Raw genomic sequence first — 24,407 nt, 5'->3', positions numbered from 1 at the left:
GTGATGTTTATTTTTATCAATAGCATGTATGCATGTAATTCTAATCCCCAAATTGAACCCGAAGATATGAAAACGACCGCTGAATCGAGCTTCGAAGATTCACGCGAGTTGCCCGCCTCTTGCTGCCGCGACTCAACAACGGCGCATGTAGTTCACGTCTCTCTCGAATTCCTCGTTTCTTCTCAACTTCATCCGCCACGATCCAACGGCCATGGATTCACGATCTGGGCGAGCTCGAAGAATCCATTGGCGAAAGCGCAGTTTACCGGCGTGCACTCAAGTTCCAGCGATCTACCACTGTCAAATTTCAAGAAAATATGCTCAATTCTGTGAGTTAAATTGGCCTTATTAGCTCCCCTTTTAATTATTACGACACGGCCAGCGGAAGGACCGGGGTTAATTTATACTAGTCTTACAGTTGATTCATCAGCTAGAGCTTACCCTGATTTTACGTAAGGGGCTTATTGATATTTTCGTGTGTGAAGCTTCCTGACTTTGAGCACAAGGATACTGGTGAAGCACATTCGCTTATAAACATTGATCCTCCATGGGTCAAAAAGCAACTTTTGTTGCATTATTCAAGGTTGAACTAACGAGGTTCTAGGAAACATATAAACGCATTGTCCAATCTTTCTCCTTTGGTTTTGATGATACACTAAGAAATTGACCTTATGGAGCTCAAATGATACAAAATTGCTGCAATTGGGCTTTCGATGGATTAAAATCGTTGTGGGGCAGCAAATCTGATATCAAATAGGGATAGCTGTGCTGCTGCTACCCGGTTTACAGGTATATGATGTGTCTACATTGAACACATAGATTGATTCTTGTAACAAGTAAAATCCTTCTGAGGAAAAATGTGGGGAAGAGTGTGTACACAATCAACTTGATGATAGAATGGTTCCAAATTTAAAGCGTGGTGTTTTTTTCTTTTCTTTTCTTTTCTTTTGTGTTTTGTTTTTTGCCTGGGTGATTAGAAAAGGCTGTGGAGGGACTGGATTGAACAATCGCACCAGTATTTACGAAGTTGAGGTATATTCCTTCCTGAAAGCTTTTCGACAGCTTAGAAAGATTTTTCCACCATATTAGTTTCGTCCCAATTTGTGAGCCAATGTTGGGTGCCTCTAGCTCCGAATAAGCTGCGTTTAGACGTTGATGCTGGGTTTGATGAAGATAGAAACCGGTGTTGGGACTATGATCCGAGATAATAATAATAGAATTTTGGGAGCTTCGGCTCGCATTATTTGTCATCGGAGATCGGTGAAAGACGCAGAGTTATGTGCTATCAGGTTCGATATAGAGTTTTATTTAAATCTTGATCTCCACGATGTTATTAATTCTCAGATTCGTTACTTCCTGTACAAGCCATTAGCAGCTCCCTAGTTGACCTGGGCCAAGTGGAGTGCTCACATTCAACATACTCAACATGTTGAAATCGGATTCTTTGTTATCTATCAACCACGTACCGAGATCGGCCAATCGGGTTGCTCACGGATGGCTCGTGAAGCTTCTGATGTTTCTTCATATATTGTATGTTGTTATGATGATATATCAGCTTAGTTACTTAGTATTGTAAATCAAGATATTCTGAATTAATGTATTTGTTTTACTTCCAAAAAAAAAAAAAATTTCAAGATATAATTGTTGACGATTCATTCGAAATGTCAAATAATGTTTATTGGATAATATGAGATCTCACTGGAAATTTCCTTTCAATTATTTCCCTCTACATATTCCAACTTCTAATCCCAATCAAACCACCTTCAAATACTTTTATACAGTATAATAAATTGTCCAAATAAAAAACACACTGTGTTCCAGTCCAAAGAACATAGCTGGAACAACATGCCACGTGTATTATTTATTACTAATATAAAAATATTTTTATTAACTCGAATATCGGTCTCATTAAATATTTTAAATTTATATAATACTTTTTTAAATCTAAAATTGATTACACACAAAAGATAGTTAATTATATGTTGGTCATTTCATGCAATTTGGGTTGCCTTACCGTCGTCTTATTTGACTACCTCGGAAATGGGGTTGCATGAGAACTGCGACTGTTTCAAGTTCAATTTTTTAATTAAACAAACCACTACACTTCGCCTTTACTATCCTAAGCAAAAGTTACCAAACTGTGATGATTATTTATGTAGAGTCCTCGTTTTTATAAACCCGCATTAATTCACCCATAAATTATAACGACAAAAAACAAATCAATCAAGAAGTCTCTTATACAGTGTTAGGGTCGTGTCGGCTTTGTTGAGTTCAGGTAGCAAAAAAACTATCCGAACCCGACCCACAGCGGGTACGGGAAAAAAGTGCGGTAGTGTCGGTTACCCGAAGTTCTGCCTTTTTTTCAGCCTTTTTTCATGTGCTATGATGCCGCCCCGAGGAAAAAAAAATTATGTACTTGAAATTTAGTGATAAAACCTGCATTTATACCACACTTGCACAAATGAATCTAAAAATATATATGGGATGAGATAAACAGATTCGCAAGCGATGGCCGAGACTCAGAGTCGAGAGTGATGGACAGTGGACTGATGGTTTGCTCAAGAAAGATGGCTTCTGATATAACGAAAAAAGTGTAGGTAGACGTGGCAACTTTTTCCAGTCGGGTCTTCTCTTCCACTCTGGCTCAGAACTTGAGCCGGTTTCCTCCTGCACAAGTAAACAAGAGCGCCCGAAGGTTTTCTCTCATTTGGAATACAGAACCGTAGTTTGTTCAACGAGCCAATGTCATGGGAAACTTATACGATCGAGGACTAAACAATAAAAGAGGGCTGCAAAGTTCAAGAAAGAAAACTTCACCAGAAAAAAGTTATTCAATTATACACTACATTGATGTCTTGAAGTCTACAACTCATGATTATTGAGTAAATAGATATGAGGACCAGACTATCGTGAACATACCAAGCATTTCCAAGTTGAACGTTGCAGGAAATAAATTATACTATCAAAAGATATAGACAGCATATATGGTGCACATAAGAAACACACGAATTAGTCGATAACTTTATGACGTGTTTAAGATACAACCAAAGCTTTCAACTTTACACTAGTAAACCTTGACAAAAGCGAAATGCGACATGAATAGCACGTGAAATTGGAGTGTAGGACCAAGAATAATCAAAATAACAGCATCAATCATAGGCCTATGCTGAATCAAGACAAAGAAGAAAAAACAGCCCAAATAAATATTGCAAGGTACAGGAATGGTCCCAGAAGATCAGCAACGCAAGATTCCAAAGAACAAAAATATTTGATGCCTAGATGAAAACAAACCTAATCACAACAGCAAAAATCTGAACATCTGAGCATGGACGACAACATGTTTCAACTGAAAGTGGACAAGAAAAACAAGATTGATCACAAGTTTTTTTTTAAGTAAAATGCGCTACAACAATTTGGACACTGAATCAATAACTATTAACATTGACTAATAAAGAACTGAAATGTTTATGGAATTCAAAGAGTCTAAAGGAACGACATACACCAGTTGAAGTAAAACAGCCCCTACCCGTCCCATAAAAGATTCATAAACTGTGAATTTGAATGATCAAGTAACAAAGTAGTCAACTAAAATACATAGGGTAAGGCTTGTTATTATTTTTGACACCCTGTTAGTTGGCAACAGCCCCAAGGCCTCTACCAGAACTGAAAGAACAGGAATCATCTACATTATTCCCGACAGCGTGAGAAGGCCTCGATTCATCTGTACCTTGAGGATCCCTGTTGCTAAATTGAGCAGATTTCCCACTAAATCTGGTGTCAAGAAAGCCGTTATATCCATTCCCGGCCAGACTGGTGAAACAAGTCCACCCGTTTAAATGCATGGGATATACAGGTGGACCACTTCCATAAGGCAACAAATTTGTCCTAACACCAATCATCGAATGGCTCCAAGGACTTCCAGGCGGAGGGAAACCATAATCAATCCCTCCATATCCTCCAGGTGGATAACCACCACCTAACATTCCACCTCCATACACGTATCCCGCCACATTCCCATATCCAGAGGGAGAATACCCAAATCTCGTATAGTTGGGCAGGTTATTCCCTTGAGTCTGTCCTCTTCCACTACCTATCCTTCCATTAAAACCACTACTATTACCGTTATTTCCATCTTTGGGCACTGCCCTTTTCACCTCCACAAGCTTCCCACCCAATTGGTGAAAGTTCTTATGCACAGCCTCCTCGACAGAATCCTCTGAATCAAATGTAATAAAACCAAAACCCCTGGGCCTATGTGTCAAGTTATCGTGCATCACAACTACATCGGTAATCCTACCGAACTTCTCGAAGTAGCTCCTGAAATCTTCCTCTGTTAGATTAGCTGACAAACCCCCTACAAAAATCTTCTTGGTCCTAATGTGATTGCTGCTCCTAGTGTTACTTCTACTATTAGTTCGAGTCAGTGCTTTATCATGCTGATTATCACTTTGTTGTTCACTCTTTGTAATTGCTTTTTTCACATCAACCTATTAAAAGAAAACGCTTTCCATAAATCAAATTACCCCACACGTAAAAGGTGATATTAGCATTAAATTTTCAACTCAGGGTGATATAAGGCACGTGCTAAAGTTGCACTACCAGGTCCTAGAAGTCAGAAGACAAACTTGTATAAGGTCCACGCAGTTATTTGTCAAACGTCGATAATGACACATGCTTGATCAAATGAAATAAAAATAATTCCTAACATGCTGCAAGAACAAAACCCCGACTTAAAATTTGAAAGGCCTTTTCAAAAAGGAAAGAAGAAAGTCGAAACAAATCCTTAGTAAACTATGAAGCCATAAATAAAAACTTCAAACCTAAGTATGAAAGAAACACAAAGAAAAAGGTGAAAACTTAAAAAATATGAACCTTTGTGTAAAAGAATAGAAATATATGTTGAAGCCGAAAAAATCAAACTTTCTCCTGTCGATAACCCTGAAAAAAAAGTGACAGCCCGAAGAGCTGACCACCGCCCAAAAACTACCAAAAAAGATATCAGAAACCCTAAAAGAGGAGAGAACAGAAAAGGCAGACCGTTCGTCCAAGAATTTCATGAGAATCCTGAAGTACACGATGAAAGACAGAAGAATCGGAGAAGGTGACGAAAGCGAATCCCCTGGGGCTTCCAGAAATTCGATCTTTTGCTATCACAGACGCCAAAACGGTGCCGTATTTAACGAAATGCTGTTTCAGAATTTCGTCCGTCGTCTCCCACGAAATGCCACCGACAAATATCTTGTTCTGCTCCGGATCGTCCATTTCCAACTGCCACGATAATTGCGAAAAATTGGCGAAACCCTAGGTTGGAGAGCTATAATTTACGAGTGACGAAAATTTGGGGGGAATTTTGCGGCATAGATCTCACTACTTTTGTAGCAGAGAGTCAAGTGATTACTAAAAAATATTAAATTTTTTGTTGCTTTTACGGTGGGAGAGACGTGGAATTCCTCTTTTTTGCCCCGCAACTCTAATTTTTATGTTGTGTGTATTATTAATTACTGGGATCGGATACATTTATGAATAAATATGATGTATAAATTACATTACAAATAAATTGAAAATACATAAATAACACAAAATAAAATATAAATATCAAATTTAACATAATTATTTATTCTATTGTCAAATACGAGATTTGGAAGTTAAAAAAGCAATATTTCCATCTTTTTTTTTTAGAAAAAAAAATCATGCCTCAGAAGATCGAGTGATCATTAGGTGTTTTGGGATTTATTTGCGGGATTACAGCGCATGACGATGTGTTATTTCGCAGTTCAAATCACTGGAGTGCAGTGCAGTCATTGATGATGATCGGGAGTTTCGAGTTCTAGGTACTGGATCACCGCAATGAAAGAGGAGGGAGGAATGGAAAAAATGGGTGGTCGACGAAAGTTCAGGAAATTACTGAACAAATTATGCGGATGTGTATTTGGGCACTCTGTAGGTAGAAAGTTTTCTCGATTTACTTAACTTGTACGTTCATATACACTAGACTCTTTCGGATCTTTACTGAAAATAATATTCCTGAATGATATATCTCGAAATTATTGTTAGTTTTAGGTCACAATTGTGTGACTCGTTGGATTTATCCTTAGATTCCCACTTTCACAGCTTAGTTGTTTCACCTGGTGTTTTTAAAATTTTCATGCAATTAAAAGCGGCTGTGCCATTGTAATCTACTTAGATTTAGAAACCTGATCTTGTAATCCAATTTGACATCTTCGCAATCTACTGAGATTACAGCGTTTCCTTTTGAGATATTACAAAAATGTGGCAAATTGCATTAATACATTATCATGAGAATTACGTTATTGAATATCACTTTTCATACCCCCATTATGTATGAAATACAAATCTTTAGCTATTCTTTGAAGCAATATTCAAATTTCTCCAAAAATTAGTTGACAAGATTGAGAAGGAAGGATATTACTAAAGTTAAAGTAATAAAAGTGTCGAGATAGAATGCTTTCTTTCTTGTTAAGGGAAAGCGAAGTCTTGTGTATATATTTAGCCTGTTGATGTTAATATCACTTTCACCTTAATCTTTCTCTCTCCACGGTATAATGTACATACAAGGAATATGTGGACTAGTATATAAGATATTTGATTGTTTTTTTCTAAAAACTGGGCATTGTTGTGTTTCAGAGTCGTAATTCTGTTCTGCAGGTGTTGTGCAAAATAGTGGAATTGGAGCCATGTCGCCTTTAGGGGTTCATTTGTCTATTCAAGATCGTCATGTATATACAACCGCTCTACAATTGTTTCACCGATCATTGCTTGTATTTTAACTGAAAAATGCTTTTGCAAATCTTATAATGATGGTACTGCTTTTGTGTCTTCCTCTAAGATAAATTGATGCATTGGGTATTCAAAGCATATGGAGTTGGCATATTTCTCATACGCAGTAATGTCTTTAAATCTGTGTACTAAGTGGTACAAAGATGTCATAAGAGGTTAAATAATCCATTTCAGAAGACATCCTTTGAAATTCTAAGCTGATGTCCAGTTATCGAGCGCCCGGTCTGAAACAGTCCTTTGCAGCCACAATCTGAATGCAACGTAACATATTTTTGCATTGGTTTGCAGGTGGTGGTGGACAATGGCATACTTCAGGTCACATTATCGAACCCAGAAGGAATTGTTACTGGAATACGCTACAACAATATTGACAATTTGCTAGAGGTTCTCAATGATGAGTCTAACAGAGGGTAATGGACTCAATGACTTCCCTTGAACAACTTTTCAAAAAAAAAAAAATCACCATTCTACGCTAATAAAATGAAAAAATCCATCCTTACAAAATTAACTATTGAGATTAGAAGGCTGAAATATTGATTCAATTCATGAAGCAACAACTGAAGGTTTCAAATTACCTGTTTTTTCAAGTCATTTTTAAATGAATTTGCAGGTACTGGGATGTTGTATGGAACGCTCTAGATGGAAGTTCCAAAGCAGGAGTCTTTGAAGTGTATGATCCCATTTTTCTTTTCATGCGATGTGGTAAAGTAGTCCAACTTCTATGCTCCAGGAAAATTGAAGAATTTTTAAAACTTTTCGGTGTAATGTAGGATCAAGGCAACAAATTTCACAGTTATAAAGGAAAGTGAGGATCAAGTGGAGATTTCTTTCTCAAGACAATGGGATCCCTCTCTCGAAGGCAGGCTTGTTCCCTTAAATATAGACAAAAGGTTTGCTTCTTGACTATTTCTTGTTGAAATTAACATGATTAATACATTTTCAATATTCATATTGGTGGTGTTGTAGGTTTATTTTGCTGCGAGGCTGCTCTGGCTTCTACACTTATGCAATATATGAACACATAGGCTCAAAGGAATGGCCAGCTTTCAGCCTTGGTGAAACTAGGATTGCTTTTAAACTTCGGAAAGATAGGTGCGTAGCTTTTTCTAATTTCTCATTATGCCTAATCATACTCGAACCATAATAAACATCGTATTATTTTTTTCTCTCATAGACGCACATTCAATGTATGAAATCTGGCAAATTTTTTCAACTACGACTTTTTTATTATTTAGAAATCTTAATCACTTGCACTAAATTTGAAAAGAGGAAACAAATGGTTATTTCCTTCCAGCATTTTTGAATATTGCATTCCACTCAGTTAATGGCATCAACTGGAAATCACAGACTTGCCCATTTTTTCGTGTAGTCTTTATCAGGTTATCATGTGTTCATATGAATCATCATCATTCATCATTAAAAAATGTGTAGGTTTCACTACATGGCATTAGCAGACAACAGACAAAGAGACATGCCACTACCCGACGATCGATTACCTGGAAGAGGCCAACCCCTTTCCTATCCAGAAGCAGTCCTTCTTGTTAATCCTGTGGATCCTAAGCTAAAAGGAGAAGTGGGTTAAATTTACATTCCCTCTCTTTTTTCATGGTGCAAAAATCTGATCCTTGGTTAAAGTAGTAAGACCCGTGTTAGTTGGGTGAAACTGCTAGAAGAAGTTAAAAATTTTCATTTGATTCCTTTACTTGGATTTAAAGAACCTGGATCTGGTTAGTCTCAATATAGTTCACTGTGAAGTAATCCATTGTTTTTCAAAAAGGTTGATGACAAGTACCAGTACTCCTGTGATAACAAAGACCTAAAGGTCCATGGCTGGATATCGGTAGACCCTCCTGTGGGATTCTGGCAGATCACACCCAGTGACGAGTTCCGTTCTGGCGGGCCTCTCAAACAGAATCTTACCTCCCATGTGGGACCCACAACCCTCGCTGTAGGTTTCAACCATATGATATAAGCATAAAACTTCTGATGATATTCTCAAAAAATAAATATATAAATAAAACTTTTGGTGATTTTTTTTCTTTCCATGGATGGCTTTGTGATTTTGTCCTTCTTTCAGGTGTTTCTTAGTGCTCACTATGCTGGGGATGATCTGGTTCCCAAATTTGGTCAGGGCGAGCCGTGGAAGAAGGTTTTTGGCCCTGTTTTCATCTATGTTAATTCTGTGATGGATGGAGAGAACCCGTTAAGCCTATGGGATGATGCAAAGCAACAGGTTTGGTTTTACATATATTATCTCACATTCTATTCCAACATATTTTTACATTGAAAACAAATTAGTATATAGAACAAACATTTGGAATGAATCTTTTTCAGTTGTCAGTTGAGGTCCAAAGCTGGCCATACACTTTTCCAGCATCCGAGGACTTCCAATCATCTGACCATCGTGGTAATGTCAGGGGAAAATTATTGGTTTCAGACAGGTGATATACCATTCATTACACTTCTTGTCATTGGGATTGTTTCCTACATCAGGAAAATTTTGACAATTTATGTATCTGTCTGTAGGTATGTTAGCTGTGATGATATTCCAGCAAATGGTGCATATATTGGGTTGGCTGCTCCAGGAGAGGTGGGATCCTGGCAAAGAGAATGCAAGGTGGAGATTAGGTTTTTGCTATCTTGTTCTTGAACCTCCTGCTGCTACAGTGTTCCCCACGATAGAAGCAAACTTTCTAACTTCTATTTCTATTTCTGTTTAATGCCATTGATTTCTTCGTAAAATGTGTTTCCCTCCTGATACTTAATTTATCTGTTTTGCTCACAGGAAAATTGAAAAATAAATTACCACCTCCGTGTCTGTTAATGAACTCATTGTTAATAATATATAACCAGGAGCAATTTTTTTCTTTTTCTTTTTCATTTTTTTACTTATTTAACAAATTAACTGTCAACAGGACTATCAATTTTGGACAAGAGCAGATGAGAATGGCTATTTTTCCATCAACAATATTCGCACTGGAGACTACAATCTATATGCATGGGTCCCTGGCTTCATTGGAGATTATCGAAATGGAAGTTCCATTACCATTACCCCAGGTCTTATTTATTTACTTTTTTTTCATATCGAGTCATGTTCAAGGCTTTGATTTTATAAATAAATCATGAAAATTTTTTAGTCTTTGAAATTATTTATTGATTTAAAATTTACACAGAATTTAATTATAGAATTGAAAAGGTTAATAAGACAGAAATATTAATCCTGAAAAATGTGAGAAGGGATAAAAGGATAAAACAATGACTTCGGAGTATTATTTCGCTACTTCTTAACATATATGTTTTCCTTGACTATCACTTGATCAGAAACAGAGCGCCTGATTTCTTCTCTCAAGAAATTTTACTGTACTTTTTCCTAGAATAAATTTATTTACCCTTTTATATGAAGCAGGTCATGATCTTGACATGGGTGATATTGTTTATGAGCCACCTAGAGATGGCCTGACATTGTGGGAAATAGGCATTCCCGATCGTTCTGCTGCTGAGTTTTATGTTCCCGATCCTGACCCAAAATACATCAACAAACTTTATGCCAATCATCCGGACAGGTTATTTACTCTGCATGAAACAAAATACTTTGCTTTTCTTCATTTGGTTCCTTTATTTTGTGCGTGAGAAGAATTGTGAATCTCAAAATGCATCATTCGTCGGATAAGTAAATTGACGCTACAGGTTTAGGCAGTATGGACTGTGGGATAGATACTCCGAGTTATATCCCAGTCAAGACTTGGTGTACACAATTGGAAAAAGTGACTATGGAAAAGATTGGTTTTTTGCACATGTTAACAGGTCTGTTTTTCCTTTCTACTTATTACTTTAGCGCATTGTGGAGAAACGATTATTGCAATATTCTCTTATACGAGAACTTTTATTTTCTGGTGTTTAAGTAAATTAGCAAGGTCACATTCTACTATTTTATATCCAAGAGCTATAGTTCAGTTCTTTTCTTGCCCCTGTACCCCTCGTCACCTTCCTAAGTTGAAGTGCTTCAATACACCTTAGAAGTACTTTATTTTTCTCGAGTGCAGGAAGAAAGAAGACAACACCTATCAGGGAACTACTTGGCAGATTAAGTTCACTCTTGACTCTGTTGTCGAGAATGGAACATATAAACTTCGCGTGGCACTGGCATCAGCTTCTCTCGCTGAACTCCAGGTAAAACTTGTCTTGAATTTTCAGTTGCTTGATTGGATCATGTAAAAAGAATATTTTATTTTCCCTTTTTCTTTTTGTTTAGGTTCGAATCAACAATCCTGACACAAACCGTCCATTATTTTCAAGTGGTCTGATTGGAAGGGACAACGCCATTGCGAGGCATGGGATTCATGGGCTCTACCGGCTGTACAATGTAGATATAAAGGATGAATCGCTTGTCGAAGGGGAGAATACCGTATACTTGACCCAACCAAGGAGTGCAAGTCCCTTCCAGGGGCTTATGTATGATTACATTAGGCTTGAAGCTCCATCCTCCAACTATTGATTTGCATCGTAGTTCTTTCATTGCCTCCAAACCAAATAGGTTGTAAATACTTGGGCTTCATCAATCAAGTTTGATAAATGTAACGTTGATATTATAAGCAAATGCGATACAAAATTTATTGCACGAACTTGTTCCCATGTAGTGCCGAGAGATTTGCAAGAATTGGTTCGAGTCGCATTATTATATCAGCTCATCTCGACCTTGCAATACGACCGTTTGAACTCTCTGTCTGGGCAAACGATAACTAGAACTCAACTTGGCCCAAGTTCGAATTTTTCTGAAAAATTTACCTCCTCCGGATTTCTATAAAACCAGCTGAACAAATTAACAAATGAAAGAAATCAGAATATAACATTAAGAAGATAAAACATAAAATGCACATCAAGTTTGACTAGCTCGGTCAGTTCTCAAAGCTGAATGCCATGAGAAGAAATCGAGTGGACCTTGATGTACATGCGCCCCTAGTTGTGATCACATATAGTGACACTTATAACCTACAATATATATTGTTTTTGCTTGAATACTCCTTCCTACTGCGCTTCGTAGACAAGTAGGTGACACACCTGATAGGAGGAAATCACACCACACAAATTTACAGTTCAACATACAAAACATGGACTGCAGAGATTGTTACCTATCATCAACACACACGACTACTAAACTGCTATTGAGGTGAAGAAAGAAGCAATACAAGATCACAGAAGACACGCACGATAATACATACATATTGTACATTTTATTGCCTTTTTTTACACCTAAAGAACACATCAGAATACAACGTTGGCTTTTAGTCTTCAAACAAATGAAAGAAAGTAAAGGATCAACTCCCCTAATCAATGGAAGCAAATTCTACAAGTCATGTCGATCAATTTTAAACTTCCAAGATGCAAAATCAGTTACACCAATAACACTTGATCAGTAACAGATCATTTTCTCCCATTGCTTCTCTGAACTCCATTTTGCGTATGGTGTCCCACCATGCCGAATGAGATGTGGTAAAAAAGATAGATAAGTTATCTTCTGGAAATTGCAGGGTCAAGAAGATCGAGCACCGTGTCAATAGCTATGCTGCGTTTTTAAACCTTTACGCCTCTGACACAGTAGGTAGGCTACCCGTTCAAATTTGCGGGCTTAATCAGCAGTAAATCGTACTCTGGATTGAACAACGTCAATCAAACATTATTGCTGCACTCAAGGACAATTTCAACTTTTTAATTCTTTATGATGTAGTTGTCACAAAATATGCACAAACCCAGGTGCATCAGCCCTAGGCCCTTCAAGAGATCGATACATGTATAGTGTCTCGACGTAGTCACTCGTCTCCTCCTTATCCTTGTCCCTATTAATCATTTACACTACTAGGCTGGGTAATTGCTGAGCAATTTGCTCAGAAGCTTTGTATGTTACTTTACAGGATGACATCCACAAGAATCTCATGTTGTAATAATGATGCAAACCAGCATGTAAAGCTAAATCTCCAAATGGACACCCCTAATTTCAAGTTTCCGCAACATAGGACACCCCTCCAGCACATATCTTAGACCAGGTCGCTGTTCCCGGCAAAAGCAACAGATAATGTTCGCAATAATTTCCCATATTGCCCAATATAACTGAATGCTTTGTCAGTCAACAGACCAGACACAGCAAACCGGGTGAGTTTTTTGCAATTCTTGACAATGGCTTAAAAACCTTCATCCATTGCCTCACCAGTGATGGGGTCGGGTCTATGGATTCCAATTATGCACAGACGGAATACTTCAAGATCGGGACAGTTACTTGACATGGCAATTACGGCTGCATTGGTCATTCGCTGGCAAAAATATAAGATAGACTGCAATTTCCTACAGCCCACCGAAATTGCCAAGAGCTCAACTTCAGTCAAGGGGCCATCTGCATCCTCCGCTGAATCAGTTGGGAAAACCCGAAGTTCTAGGAGGTCCTTGCAAGTTGCAGCTACAGCCTGAAGCCCATCATCAGGAACTGAATCAATACCTGCAGGAACATAAAATAAAATTTTGAAACAAACCGAAACTAATCTCGGATTTGCAGTTGGCATGACAGGAAAAAAGCTACATACCCAGAGTGACTTGAGTTTGACGCAACAACACACAACCGACTTAAATTGTTCTGCATTGATGTGTGCATAACCAAAATTTAAAGTAACTAGGTTAGCACAAACGGGAATCAGGGCAAAGATATAATCAGGAACAATTTCCTTGAAACCGGATAAACAGAGAAGTGATTTACAAGCAGCAAAGGCAGACGCGTAATCTGGTTCTTGTTCACCATAAGCAACAATCTCTCCGAGGGGCAAAAGGAGCCTGTTCCAAGATGGGTCAGCTGAGGAGCTCGAACTATCAAGCGATAAAGCTGTCCTATGGTAATACATTCATTTAAGCTGAGTTTCTTCAATGAAGGTGATCTGATTACTAGACGTTCCAATGCCTCAAAGTTAATGGGAGATGCTACACAGTCAAAAGTCAACGACTCAAGACTCGTTGAGTAGTCAGGAAAACACGAGATCCAATCTTCTTCATCATCTGAAACATCACAATCAATAAGATCAAGAACCCTAATGTTCCTGGGACGGACAAAATGAAATTTCGTTATTTTTGTCACCCAAGAAAGAAGCACACTGTAAGAGTCGAAAAACAGACTTGACTTAATTTGAAACTCAAAATTGGAGCAAAAATCACATATCTTCAGTTAAAAACCAACATACTGAATCTTTTTAACAAGCCAGAATAGAAATGGCACAATAATTTCTAAGAAAAAATGTTGACGATCCCCATCGGATCTAAATTACGAGCCCACTGACCTGCACTCAGTGGCAACAGATGCAAGCCCACTAGTTCCAAAACCTTCACAACAAACCAAAACGATGTCTTTCAGGGTAGGAAAATAATGAGCCAAAAACGCAAGATCATTATCCATAACGTACATGCGCTTTGTGCACCTTCTCAAGCCCACGGTAAACATCGACCATCGAAACCAGCCAAGGAGCAAAATACGCACCCCAGTTCCGCGGTAACAAACTGAAATCAGAGAATCTGGGCTTCCCTTTAAAACTCACCGACTTAACCTGCCTGAAACGATGAGTGACTCGTTTTGGTGAAACTGAGTAGCAGTTGCCGATGAATAGCTCGGATCTGGTTAGAGCCTCCAAACGGTACCAAGATTTGCAGACGAGGGATGCGGCGTTGCGATCATGCCTGGAGGTCAAGAAGCAGAGTACATTTTCCAGTACAATTTCAAGAACTTGATCTGGGCTGGGCATCATTTGAATTGACACATCCGGTGCCGTCTGCCCTTTATCTTCCAACATTTCACGTAGATTACTATGGTCCCAGCTTCCACTCATCACTCAGTGAGTGACTGAGTAGGCGGCAGCGTCCTCTTCAATTCAGATTAATCAGTATGATTGAAGATAACCCCTCTCCCCATCCCAGACCCGAGCTTCCATTATCAAAGCATTACAGATATACTTTACCATATAATGTATTTTATACAAATTTATATAATGAGCCGTGATTATACTTAATAATCCCAGCCATCTGAAATTATTTAAAACAAAAGTGGGGGTGGGCCGTGTGACTAGCGGCGTCAATTTGGATGGATTAAGTGAGTTTTGGTCTAGTTGATGCAAGAAACTATTTACTTATATTTATGCATGTTGTATGAAAGTTTGGTATTTGTGTTTTTTAAGAAATACAACACACGGTGAAAGTGAGAATCGAAACTAGCCAAAATATGAAAATTTGCTATAAAAAAAAAAAAAAAAAAATTGACCTAGAAACATGTTATATTGAGAACGACAATTTTCAATATAAATTTTAAACAATAAAATTAGAAGATTTTATTTTAGTAGAATTCAGGGGATGATAAACTCGTTTTTCTTAAAGAAGGCGCTTCTTAGGTTGAACAATCGTCATATCTGCATCTGCAGGTAAAGATAACCTGCATCCAATCATTTTGATACCCGGCAGTGGCGGCAACCAATTGGAAGCAAGATTGACCGCAGAGTACAAGCCCGCAGGCTTGTTTTAAAACAGATTCTTTCCTCTGAAGAAGGATATATTGCGATGCATGGTTCAGGATTTTGTTCGATCCCAGTGTTCTTTTGAAACCGTCCGCCAAGTGCTTCAAGAGAAGAATGATGATATATTATGACCCGGAAAATGGATGATTATCATACATGGAGCCCCTTGTCACGTTTTTAGAGCTAGCAGGCTATGCGAGTGGGAAAAATCTGCTTGGTGCACCTTACGATTTTCTTTATGCATTAGCTGCAGAAGGGCATCCCTCAAAAGTTTGTTCTAAATTCCTCGAAGACCTTAGAAATCTAGTCGAATATGGAGGGAAGCCGGGGATTCTTTTATCACATAGCTTAAGAGGCCTCTTTGTTCTCCACTTTCTTAACCGGAAATCGAATTCATGGCGCCAAAAGTACGTCAAACACTTCATTGCACTGTCAGCACCATTGATGAAATGCACACTTTTGCCTCTGGAAATACATTTGGAGTGCCTTTGGTTGATCCACTGGTAGTACGGGAACAACAGAGAAGTTCTGCTACTAACTTGTGGCTCATGCTCTCTCCCTAGGTGTTTAACGCGCGAGACTAAACCACTTGTAATCACGTCAAACTCTTCCTACACCGTGCTTGACATCCCGCATTTTCTTCGAGATATTGGGTTTACTGAAGGAGTCAAAATGCGGGTTCTGCCTCTGGTTGAGAATTTAACCGCTCCCTGGGTGCCGGTCACATGCATCACTGGCAGCGAGGTGAGGACATCGGGTTAATAAGGGTGTTGCAATCGGCATGGAAGAGCTCAAAAAAGCAGATCCTTAAGGTGATGAAGATCCCTGAGGTTACCAATATCAATACTCAATGGATGAGTCTTCACATTATGAGATAATTGGAGAAATTTTTTCCATCAATTCTCATGTTTCTGATTCTTTTGTTTCAAGTACTGTTTCATAGTGATTCTAGACTACAAAATGTTCATTACACATTGGAATAAACATTTACTTGCAGTACAAAGGATCAATTCAATACATAAATATACTTTATTCAACGAGTTCATTTATGTTGAAAATGGATTATTTATTTATTTTCATAATACATCATTTTTTAATGATAATGAGATATTTTTTGTGTCATTTTAGTATTACAATGACAAAATATAACTTAAAACCTATAAGTCGAAAGTTACAAAACTTCAAATAAAAACGTTAGTTATTATATCTTCTTTAAATTTACTAATTTTAGAAAAATAGAAAATGTGATAAAAGACATCTGTCAAAAAAAATAAAAGGAAAAGAAAAGAAAAGAGAAGAAAAGAAAAGAAAAAAGAACTAGAATTAATGAGACATTCTGGAACTGGAAAATAATAAATAAATAAATAAATAAAAATCATTGCATTTTCGGCATCCCACGACTGTCAACTTCTCAGCAATCAAAAATCTACCACGGCAGGGCGGGCATTAATTACTCGAAGTTTGGAATGGTGGTTGTGCTGTTGGCCAAGAGGAGGTGGCGGACGCTGTTGGTGCTGCGGCGGTTGTTAATCTGCGCCATAGGCACCATTTCCCTCATGGCTCTCCTCTCAGCGCACGTCGCCAGATTGCCTGTTCGCACTTCGCACAAGCTTCCAAAGGTGAATTGATTGTAACTTTTGCTTTTGCTTTGACCGGTATTTATGTCGGTAATGCAAGTGCTCGGGATTATCTGTTAGTCATTTTTTTGGGATCGCGTCTTTCAAGATGTTTCCTTGTATTTTATTTGGATGTGCATTCGTTAGTTTTCTCAAAATCGCTGAGCATTTAAGATTTTGATATGGAATCCAATTTACAGTGCTAAATGAGAATGGTTTCTGTTGTTTTTATTTTTCAAAAAGATAAAAATTGGAATGGTGATTTGTTGTGCCTACTGATCTAGGGAAAGTTTTAATTTTTATAGCAGCCTGAGAAAGGGTTCCAAAACTTGAGGAGAGAGCGAAGCTGGATGCAGGAGCTTGCTCCACCGCAGTTGAAAAATCCCACCGTTTCCCTTGAGGTTTGTCTTTTTCTTGAATTTAGTTTATTGTAGTTGTCTTTCATGTGTCCTTTTTGTTGTCACAATATAATACGTCTGTAGAAAAGTACAAAGATAGATGTCGCCTCAACTACATCTCATTGTTTTGCGTTTAATACATGTGAGTGCAATTTGGATGTCAGAATCGTGGTGGGCAGGTGGGCATTCGTTCATGAAGACTAGTTTCATCTGTCAATGTTTTCACTCATTTAGATTTAACAGTGGGAAGCTGCTAGTGGAAGCTTGGTTTCAGACAAGTTGTGGAAGCAGCCACCTAATAGAGACTATGTACCTTGTACTGAACCAAGTTCATCCTACACAAGTAATGTGCTCTACAGACAAACAATTGTCCATTCAGATGTCTACTGGTCATTTATGTTCTATAATTTTACTTAATCTTCAGGTCCCCCAGAATCTCGAGGTTACCTCTTGGTGTATGCAAATGGCGGCCTTAATCAAATGAGAGCAGGGGTTTGTCCCTCTTGCACACTCTTGGTCTATCTATCTATCTATCCATTTATCTATCTATCTATCTATCTATCTATCTATCTATCTATCTATCTATCTATCTACCTACCTACCTACCTACCTATCTAGCTAGCTAGCTATCTATCTATCTATCTACCTATCTATCTATATCTATGTATCTATCTAGCTATCTATCTATCTATCTATCTACCTATCTATCTATCTATATGTGTGTGTGTGTACATATATATATCCCCAACTTATGTGGACAAGTTTAATATTCTTTTCAATTTATTACCAACTTTTGTCTTTACTCCTTCAAGTTTCTTCTTTATTTGCCTCTTTATTACGTCTCCATTAAATTTGCACAAAAAATAAAAAAGAATGACAAGTAGTGTGAAATTATAAAAACAATATTATGTACCCCGTTTCTTACATTCCAATTTCCATTCTTTTTAAGTAAAGAAATTACGCTGGGAAAATGTAGGACGGTTGCATCTGTTAATTTTCATACTTGATATTTCGTTTTCTATGCAAAACATTTACAATTGAAAGGATGCACAAAATCAGTCGGGTTATTTTTGAGAGTTTTAAGTATTTGGGTAGTATACAGTACTTTAATTTGTGAGCAACCCGTGTGCCAGTATGGAATTTGATTCGTCCTTGCAGATATGTGATATGGTTGCCGTTGCGCGTCTGATAAATGCCACTCTCGTGATTCCTGAATTAGACAAGCGATCACTTTGGCAAGATTCTAGGTATCAGACCGACTTTTGAACTTCAGTCCTATATGTGTACTTGTCTGAAGCTCTTTTTGGGTGATTATGTTTGATTATAATTTCAGCAACTTCTCTGATGTCTTCGATGAAGATCATTTCATCAATTCTTTGGTTGATGATGTGAAAATTGTTAGAAAGCTCCCCAAGGAATTTCCAAGTGCATCTAGGGTAGTGAAGCATTTCAGAAGCTGGTCTGGCATAGATTACTATGTGAACGAGATATCAAGCCTGTGGGAAGAACATCAGGTATATGCTTGGAACAAAATTTTGATTCGTTTCCATGATGAATACTGAAGTTATCGTGTAAAATTTTAAAGGTTATTAGAGCTGCTAAGTCTGATTCTCGATTGGCAAACAATAACCTCCCTCCAGACATTCAGAAGTTGAGATGTCGTGCTTGTTATCAATCCCTCCGTTTTGCACCTCTCATTGAAACCATGGGAAAGGTGATAAATTTATCCATACAACAACAAAAATACACAAGCCTTTATCCCACTAAGTGGGGCCGGCTAGTAATGAATTTATCCATTGCTGATCTAAATCCAAAATATGAATTGTACCTTTTTTGATTGTGTCCTATCAGTAGTTTGTCACAGTAGATGTTTTTGTCTGTAGTTGTTGGTGGATCGTATGAGGTCCTATGGTCGTTATATTGCATTGCACCTACGGTTTGAAAAGGACATGCTTGCCTTCAGCGGCTGCACTCATGGTTTGTCCCCCGAAGAAGTTGAGGAACTAAAGACAATGAGGTAATAATAGGTATCTTATAGAGATGACATATTGTCGACTTGTGCCAATATTTTTAGATAATAGGTATCTTGTAGAGATGACATATTGTCGACTTGTGCCAATATTTTTAGATAATAGGTATCTTGTAGAGATGACATATTGTCGATATGCCAATATTTGTCGCCTACATTGTCACTTTTCTGTATCCTTTGTAGAGAAAATACCACGTGGTGGAAAGTAAAAGATATTGATCCTGTAGAACAAAGGGTCAAAGGCTATTGTCCTCTAACCCCTAAAGAAGTTGGCATTTTCCTTACTTCTCTTGGATACCCATCGAACACTCCCATCTATATTGCGGCTGGAGAAATATATGGGGGTGATTCACACATGGCTTCTCTACAGACTCGCTATCCCATATTAATGAACAAGGTTTGAGTCTTATAAGTTGGAGATATTTGTTTATCTGTTTTAATGTGTTCAGGTTATGAATTGGTCATTGAGCTCTGCCAACAAAGGCCTTGCGGGATATCATTCATCCATTTTTGAAAGAAAAGCTATTGTTGTTATTGGAAGTTAAAAAAAAAAAAAAGTGGGAACTATAGTGAGTTAGAACTTTAACAGGTGTCCCTTGTGAATGCAGATCCTTTTTATTCACTCAATTTCCCTGACTGCAGCATTAAATGTCCATAATTCTTCTGTTAGGATTAATATTTCACTCTGAGTTGGAGTTTTTACTAAACTGACATCTATTATTTTTCCTTTTAATTGTATTCTCTACAATCTAGGCAAATTTAGGGCTTTATCATGTGATATGTTTTCTTATTTGTGAACTGGAAAATTGATCTATTATAGTTTATATCTGAATATCAAACTATTTATTTCCAGAAGCTGAACTCGAGAGGTATCATATATGCTAGCTCATCACAAAATTTAGTTCACCAGACTATTCATGCAGAATCACTATTTCACGTGTTTATAGAAACGATGTAGAGATAGGATAGATATTTGCCGAAATATTGAAATGCAGATATATTGCTTGTGCCTCCAAATCTAATTCTGTCCCAATTGTCTGTGTAGAACTTCATGGAAATCATGTCAAGCAAATATTATCAGACACTTCATAATTAGTGGTTATTTTTGACTTTTGTGTTGTGGTCCCACATTTTTTTTTTAAAAGTATTTACTCCAAAGTGGTCCCGTCTTATAAAACGGCCCCCCTGTGGCCTGAGAGTGCTACCACATCAGGTATACCCACACCGTCCAACCCCAAAAAGATTTTCATGCACCTGTGACCTGTCTCGAGGAAGAAATATTATTTTATAGTTTTGGATGTTCATTCCTTCAGCACAATTTTATGTTCCGTGTTATTTCCCAGGAGAAGCTAGCGACAGCTGAGGAACTTGAACCATTTATCCATCATGCAACACAAATGGCGGCACTGGATTATATTGTGTCTGTTGAAAGTGATATTTTCATTCCAACGTACTCTGGTAACATGGCAAGGGCAGTTGAGGGTCATCGTCGTTTTTTGGGACATAAGAAAACCATATTGCCCGACAGGTAAAAAAATTTTGAAGTATATTTCTGACCAATTAATTTACTTAAGATTTTTTAATTACATATTTTTTCCTGTTTCCTAATTCATTAGGAAAGACCTAGTACGTTTTTTTGATAAGATTGAGGGAGGGACAATGAAAGAAGGCAAAAATCTCTCAAATCGAATTATTGAAATTCACAAAAAAAGGTAAGCCAACTTGTAAATCTCTTTTTCAAAGAATTTCAATTTAACTGTCCTTGCATAGACAAATAATATTTTTATTTTACGTCCCAAGTGATTATGGTTATGATAAAGGAGTGAATCATTTATGGCTGTCTTTGAAATCTTTTGGAAGGTTTGTTTTTTGGTAAACGTGTCTGGCTACAATGGTTTTTGCAGGATTAACATTTTCATTTGAACCTAGCTCGTATCAAAATCCTTTTTTCTGATCTTTTAACCAATTGCTTGTGCTTATTTAGCTTTACTTTTGTGAGGCAAGTCTGATAATCTATTTATTCAAACGTGATAATCCTTTTTTAAGCCATTTAATCTCGAAGTATTGAATTCTCCTGAGGATCTCATGTAGAATTTGAGTCTTATCCATTTGTGGATTCTCAGGCAAGGATCCCCAAGAAAGAGAAAAGGGCCCATCCCTGGGACAAAAGGAACAGACAGGTTTCGTTCAGAAGAGGCATTCTATGTGAACCCTTTACCAGATTGTTTATGTCACAAGGAATTGCCATACATGAACAGCACTCAACATATCAAGTAGATGGCTGTGTTTTATTCGAAAAACATTTTTCTCAGTTTGGTGAACGACCCAGGCGTTCTCATGCTTGCCATTTTTGTATTCAAGCTTGATGAATTGGGGCCATGTACAGAACCCTTTAAGGTGCGCATCATTCCCATATTGTTAGTAGATTTTCATTGGAGTAGCAGTTAGTTGCAGATGTTGATGAAATCAAAAGAAACAAAGGATATGGAGTGAAAGAGAGAGAGATAATATGTATTTAAAGAATATAGTGATGAAGTTCATTTTTTAGGGAGTTCTCTCATTAAGATTCCTTTGTAGTTATTGATTCATCTTGAAAGAATAAATGGGAAATCCATAATTCATTTCCGCTTTATCGTCTATTGGTTAAGAAGTGAAATATTGAAGGTCATATAAAGCGTGTGCCCACTCGTTTTCAGATAAATTGGCTTGAAGTAATAAAAATCATGTTTAAACTTGTGATAAGTTGTGAATAAAAATCTTTAAGTGCCAGCTTTCTTGAATCAGAGTGATACTAGCCAATTATCATGGAATTGAAGCTAACGTTCTTTTTTTTTTTTTTTTTTGTATAGAAATTTTATGTGGTTGGACCATAAATTTATAGTCGATCGATGATTTTATGTACTGATACCATATACATCCTTATTCGGGAGCATGAATTAAACCTAAAATTCGAATAATTTTGTGATCCGAGAATTGATTTCAATATGCCACAAGGGTTGATGACAAACGGACTGAGCTCGCCTAAACCCGACTCACAATGGATAGGCATCAGTGAAAATTTCATTCAGTTTTAATTAAATATCGCTCGTCGCATTGGAGAACTTGGCATTGTCATGATCTATATGGCTTCCGGGAGAAAATTAGGTAATTTAGCTTGCGGTATTAGGAAATTGGGTGACGAAAACAGTGGGTGGACACAAGCAAAGGGGGGGGGTATCGTGGGAGTAAGCGAGGACTTTCAGTGTCTTTTCTGGAAAATATGCTCGCAAATTCCTCAACGTTTTTGGGGATGGGTTGTTCCCTCAGCGGAGCCGAAATTAAAATATCATATATATAATTTTGAACAATTTTGTCTAAAGTGAGATTCAAAAATTAAAAAAATTTTGTCGGTTGCTTTGGCTATTATGTACAAGTGCGAATTCAAGAATTATGAATTTTATTGGGATTTTTTTTATAAATTTTTATTTATGAAATGTTAAATTCAATTAATTGTAAAATATTTTATATATATTTTTAATTTTATTTATTTTTTGATAGCCGAGCCTGCATAACCAGCAACGCACTTTGGGTTATGGATTCCCCGGCCAGCTCCGTCTCGTCCCGCCAAATGACTGGTTTTTTGTTGGGCCGGTTTATCTTACATATCTTTTTTTTATATCAAAAATATTAATTTTTTAATACAAATATAGATCAGGTCTATTATCTTACCATCTTATAAAATACTTACCTTCTAAATTTTATGGAAGAAAAAAATAATAATGGTCTCAATTTTAAATTTAGTCCATTTTTTCTTTATGTATGTCTTTTGGTTTTGACCAAATTAATTATGATAACATGATGGGAATATATATATATATATATATATATATATATATATATATATATATATATATATATATTGCGTGTGCATGGCCGATCTTAACAATATTTGGGCCTGAGTCTTGAGTCTAACTTTTAAAAAGTGGCCTCTGAATCATAATATGTGTCATATTTTTTTTTAGTTTCATAGCAATTTTTCAAATTAAATCAATATGTTAAAGACAATATAAAAAACTAAATGAACAAAAATATTAAACATGTCCAAAATGATCACTAAAAAACAACCCGCCTAACAGTTTTAGAGCCAAAATCATTGAATACATCCACATCGACAGATTCAAGGACTTTTTTAGTATCAATCTCATTCTCATCCAATTCATTATCTTGTTCTCTGTTAATTGAATTATTAACCGTGTTTTCAACCTCTGCAACTATGTTTTTGTTTGAAACAAAGTACTTGTTGATATCTCCAGCTTGACTTTGAATAATTTTTTCAATCTTTAGCTTTCTTTTTCTTTTTTGAGACCCATACATGTACTCAAGAGACATGATTAACCTAAAAATTCAAAAAATAATCCAATGAACAATTTAATAAATAAATGACAAAGAATTAAGATATAATCCACTGTTTATTCTAAATTTACACTTTCTCCAATATCCCTAAATTCTCAAATGTGACTATGATTAAGTTAATCTATTTTTTTCATATAATTAATTCATCAATAGACCAAACCAATCACAGTACTTACTAGAAACGTTTCACAATGTACTTGTAAGTTGACCGTCTTAGTTTTGATGCGAATAATAATTAGAGCCTAACTACATGGGCAACAAAGATTAATTTATTCCCATAAATTAATTTTTCGACCTTATAGTTTCAAATTATTGAAGATTAAAGTAAATCATTTAAAGTTATTTCTGCAGGGAGCACATCTTTGTGTACCCATGAAAAATAACCCCTCAAGTGACCTTTTTTTTTTCAAGAAGCAAAAAACATGCACAAGAAGATATTTGAGAGGACGATATATAATGCAGAATGAGCAACATGGAGGCGATGCCACGTGTAAAAATACTTGACAACCCAAGAAGGAAGTCTGTGTTACACTGATTACCATGAAAAAATTTGATTTGGCGGAATTCAAAGAGCAAAACCCGTAACATCAGAGTGGTGTTAATCAGCTGCGAAGCTACCCCATTTTTCTACGTGTCCAAA

General features: G+C 36.9%; 3 protein-coding genes, 1 long non-coding RNA gene and 2 pseudogenes across 6 annotated transcripts; 4 read left to right on the top strand and 2 right to left on the bottom strand.

Moving 5' to 3' along the window:
- The first annotated feature begins 25 nt into the window (after positions 1–25).
- On the top strand, positions 26–1,630 carry LOC142520647 (uncharacterized). The gene is made up of 2 exons (XR_012813963.1): positions 26–1,289; positions 1,366–1,630. It is a non-coding gene; the product is annotated as an uncharacterized LOC142520647 (long non-coding RNA).
- A 1,791-nt stretch (positions 1,631–3,421) lies between these two features.
- On the bottom strand, positions 3,422–5,446 carry LOC142556024 (heterogeneous nuclear ribonucleoprotein 1-like). Its single transcript, XM_075667227.1, has 2 exons — positions 5,038–5,446; positions 3,422–4,487 (listed from the first exon to the last, which is right to left on the bottom strand). Exons 1-2 carry the CDS (start codon positions 5,260–5,262, stop codon positions 3,630–3,632), a joined length of 1,083 nt encoding a protein of 360 aa, XP_075523342.1. The 5' UTR covers positions 5,263–5,446; the 3' UTR covers positions 3,422–3,629.
- A 213-nt stretch (positions 5,447–5,659) lies between these two features.
- On the top strand, positions 5,660–12,316 carry LOC142556003 (uncharacterized). 2 transcript variants are annotated; one of them, XM_075667210.1, is made up of 16 exons: positions 5,660–5,944; positions 6,667–6,737; positions 7,087–7,208; positions 7,409–7,468; positions 7,569–7,688; positions 7,765–7,890; positions 8,230–8,371; positions 8,576–8,746; positions 8,876–9,031; positions 9,133–9,239; positions 9,325–9,415; positions 9,714–9,855; positions 10,205–10,361; positions 10,492–10,602; positions 10,842–10,968; positions 11,051–12,316. In XM_075667210.1, the coding sequence occupies exons 1-16, from the start codon at positions 5,848–5,850 to the stop codon at positions 11,291–11,293; spliced, it is 2,043 nt and encodes a 680-aa protein (XP_075523325.1). In that variant the 5' UTR covers positions 5,660–5,847; the 3' UTR covers positions 11,294–12,316. The 2 variants fall into 2 exon arrangements, with proteins under 2 accessions (XP_075523325.1, XP_075523315.1); XM_075667200.1 differs by having other exon boundaries at positions 5,661–5,944; positions 10,486–10,602.
- On the bottom strand, positions 12,008–14,909 carry LOC142556014 (transport inhibitor response 1-like protein; annotated as a pseudogene).
- On the top strand, positions 14,814–16,266 carry LOC142515106 (lecithin-cholesterol acyltransferase-like 1; annotated as a pseudogene).
- Positions 16,267–16,713: 447 nt separating this feature from the next.
- On the top strand, positions 16,714–22,007 carry LOC142555990 (O-fucosyltransferase 7-like). 2 transcript variants are annotated; one of them, XM_075667191.1, is made up of 12 exons: positions 16,714–16,951; positions 17,257–17,349; positions 17,590–17,689; positions 17,771–17,838; positions 18,505–18,593; positions 18,680–18,860; positions 18,932–19,060; positions 19,230–19,363; positions 19,559–19,772; positions 20,719–20,903; positions 20,992–21,087; positions 21,499–22,007. In XM_075667191.1, the coding sequence occupies exons 1-12, from the start codon at positions 16,799–16,801 to the stop codon at positions 21,650–21,652; spliced, it is 1,596 nt and encodes a 531-aa protein (XP_075523306.1). In that variant the 5' UTR covers positions 16,714–16,798; the 3' UTR covers positions 21,653–22,007. The 2 variants fall into 2 exon arrangements, with proteins under 2 accessions (XP_075523306.1, XP_075523299.1); XM_075667184.1 differs by having other exon boundaries at positions 17,254–17,349.
- The last annotated feature ends 2,400 nt before the right edge of the window (positions 22,008–24,407 follow it).

This window comes from Primulina tabacum, chromosome 1 (genome assembly GCF_025594145.1).
Source record: "Primulina tabacum isolate GXHZ01 chromosome 1, ASM2559414v2, whole genome shotgun sequence".
NCBI classification, from domain to species: Eukaryota; Viridiplantae; Streptophyta; class Magnoliopsida; order Lamiales; family Gesneriaceae; genus Primulina; species Primulina tabacum.
Note: the sequence above shows the minus strand (reverse complement) of the source record. Positions and strands in the feature narration are given on the sequence as shown.

What these genes read in the sequence shown, in the direction of transcription:
- LOC142556024 (XM_075667227.1), bottom strand. Translation starts at nt 5,262, where the DNA reads ATGGACGATCCGGAGCAGAACAAGATATTTGTCGGTGGCATTTCGTGG. An exon ending in ATGAAATTCTTGGACGAACG is followed by an intron (nt 4,488 to 5,037) that starts GTCTGCCTTTTC and finishes TTCTTTTAATAG; the next exon opens with GTTGATGTGAAAAAAGCAAT.
- LOC142556003 (XM_075667200.1), top strand. Translation starts at nt 5,848, where the DNA reads ATGAAAGAGGAGGGAGGAATGGAAAAAATGGGTGGTCGACGAAAGTTC. An exon ending in TGGGACCCACAACCCTCGCT is followed by an intron (nt 8,747 to 8,875) that starts GTAGGTTTCAAC and finishes TCCTTCTTTCAG; the next exon opens with GTGTTTCTTAGTGCTCACTA. An exon ending in GGGATGATGCAAAGCAACAG is followed by an intron (nt 9,032 to 9,132) that starts GTTTGGTTTTAC and finishes AATCTTTTTCAG; the next exon opens with TTGTCAGTTGAGGTCCAAAG.
- LOC142555990 (XM_075667184.1), top strand. Translation starts at nt 16,799, where the DNA reads ATGGTGGTTGTGCTGTTGGCCAAGAGGAGGTGGCGGACGCTGTTGGTG. An exon ending in TTAATCAAATGAGAGCAGGG is followed by an intron (nt 17,839 to 18,504) that starts GTTTGTCCCTCT and finishes TCGTCCTTGCAG; the next exon opens with ATATGTGATATGGTTGCCGT. An exon ending in GCCTGTGGGAAGAACATCAG is followed by an intron (nt 18,861 to 18,931) that starts GTATATGCTTGG and finishes AAAATTTTAAAG; the next exon opens with GTTATTAGAGCTGCTAAGTC.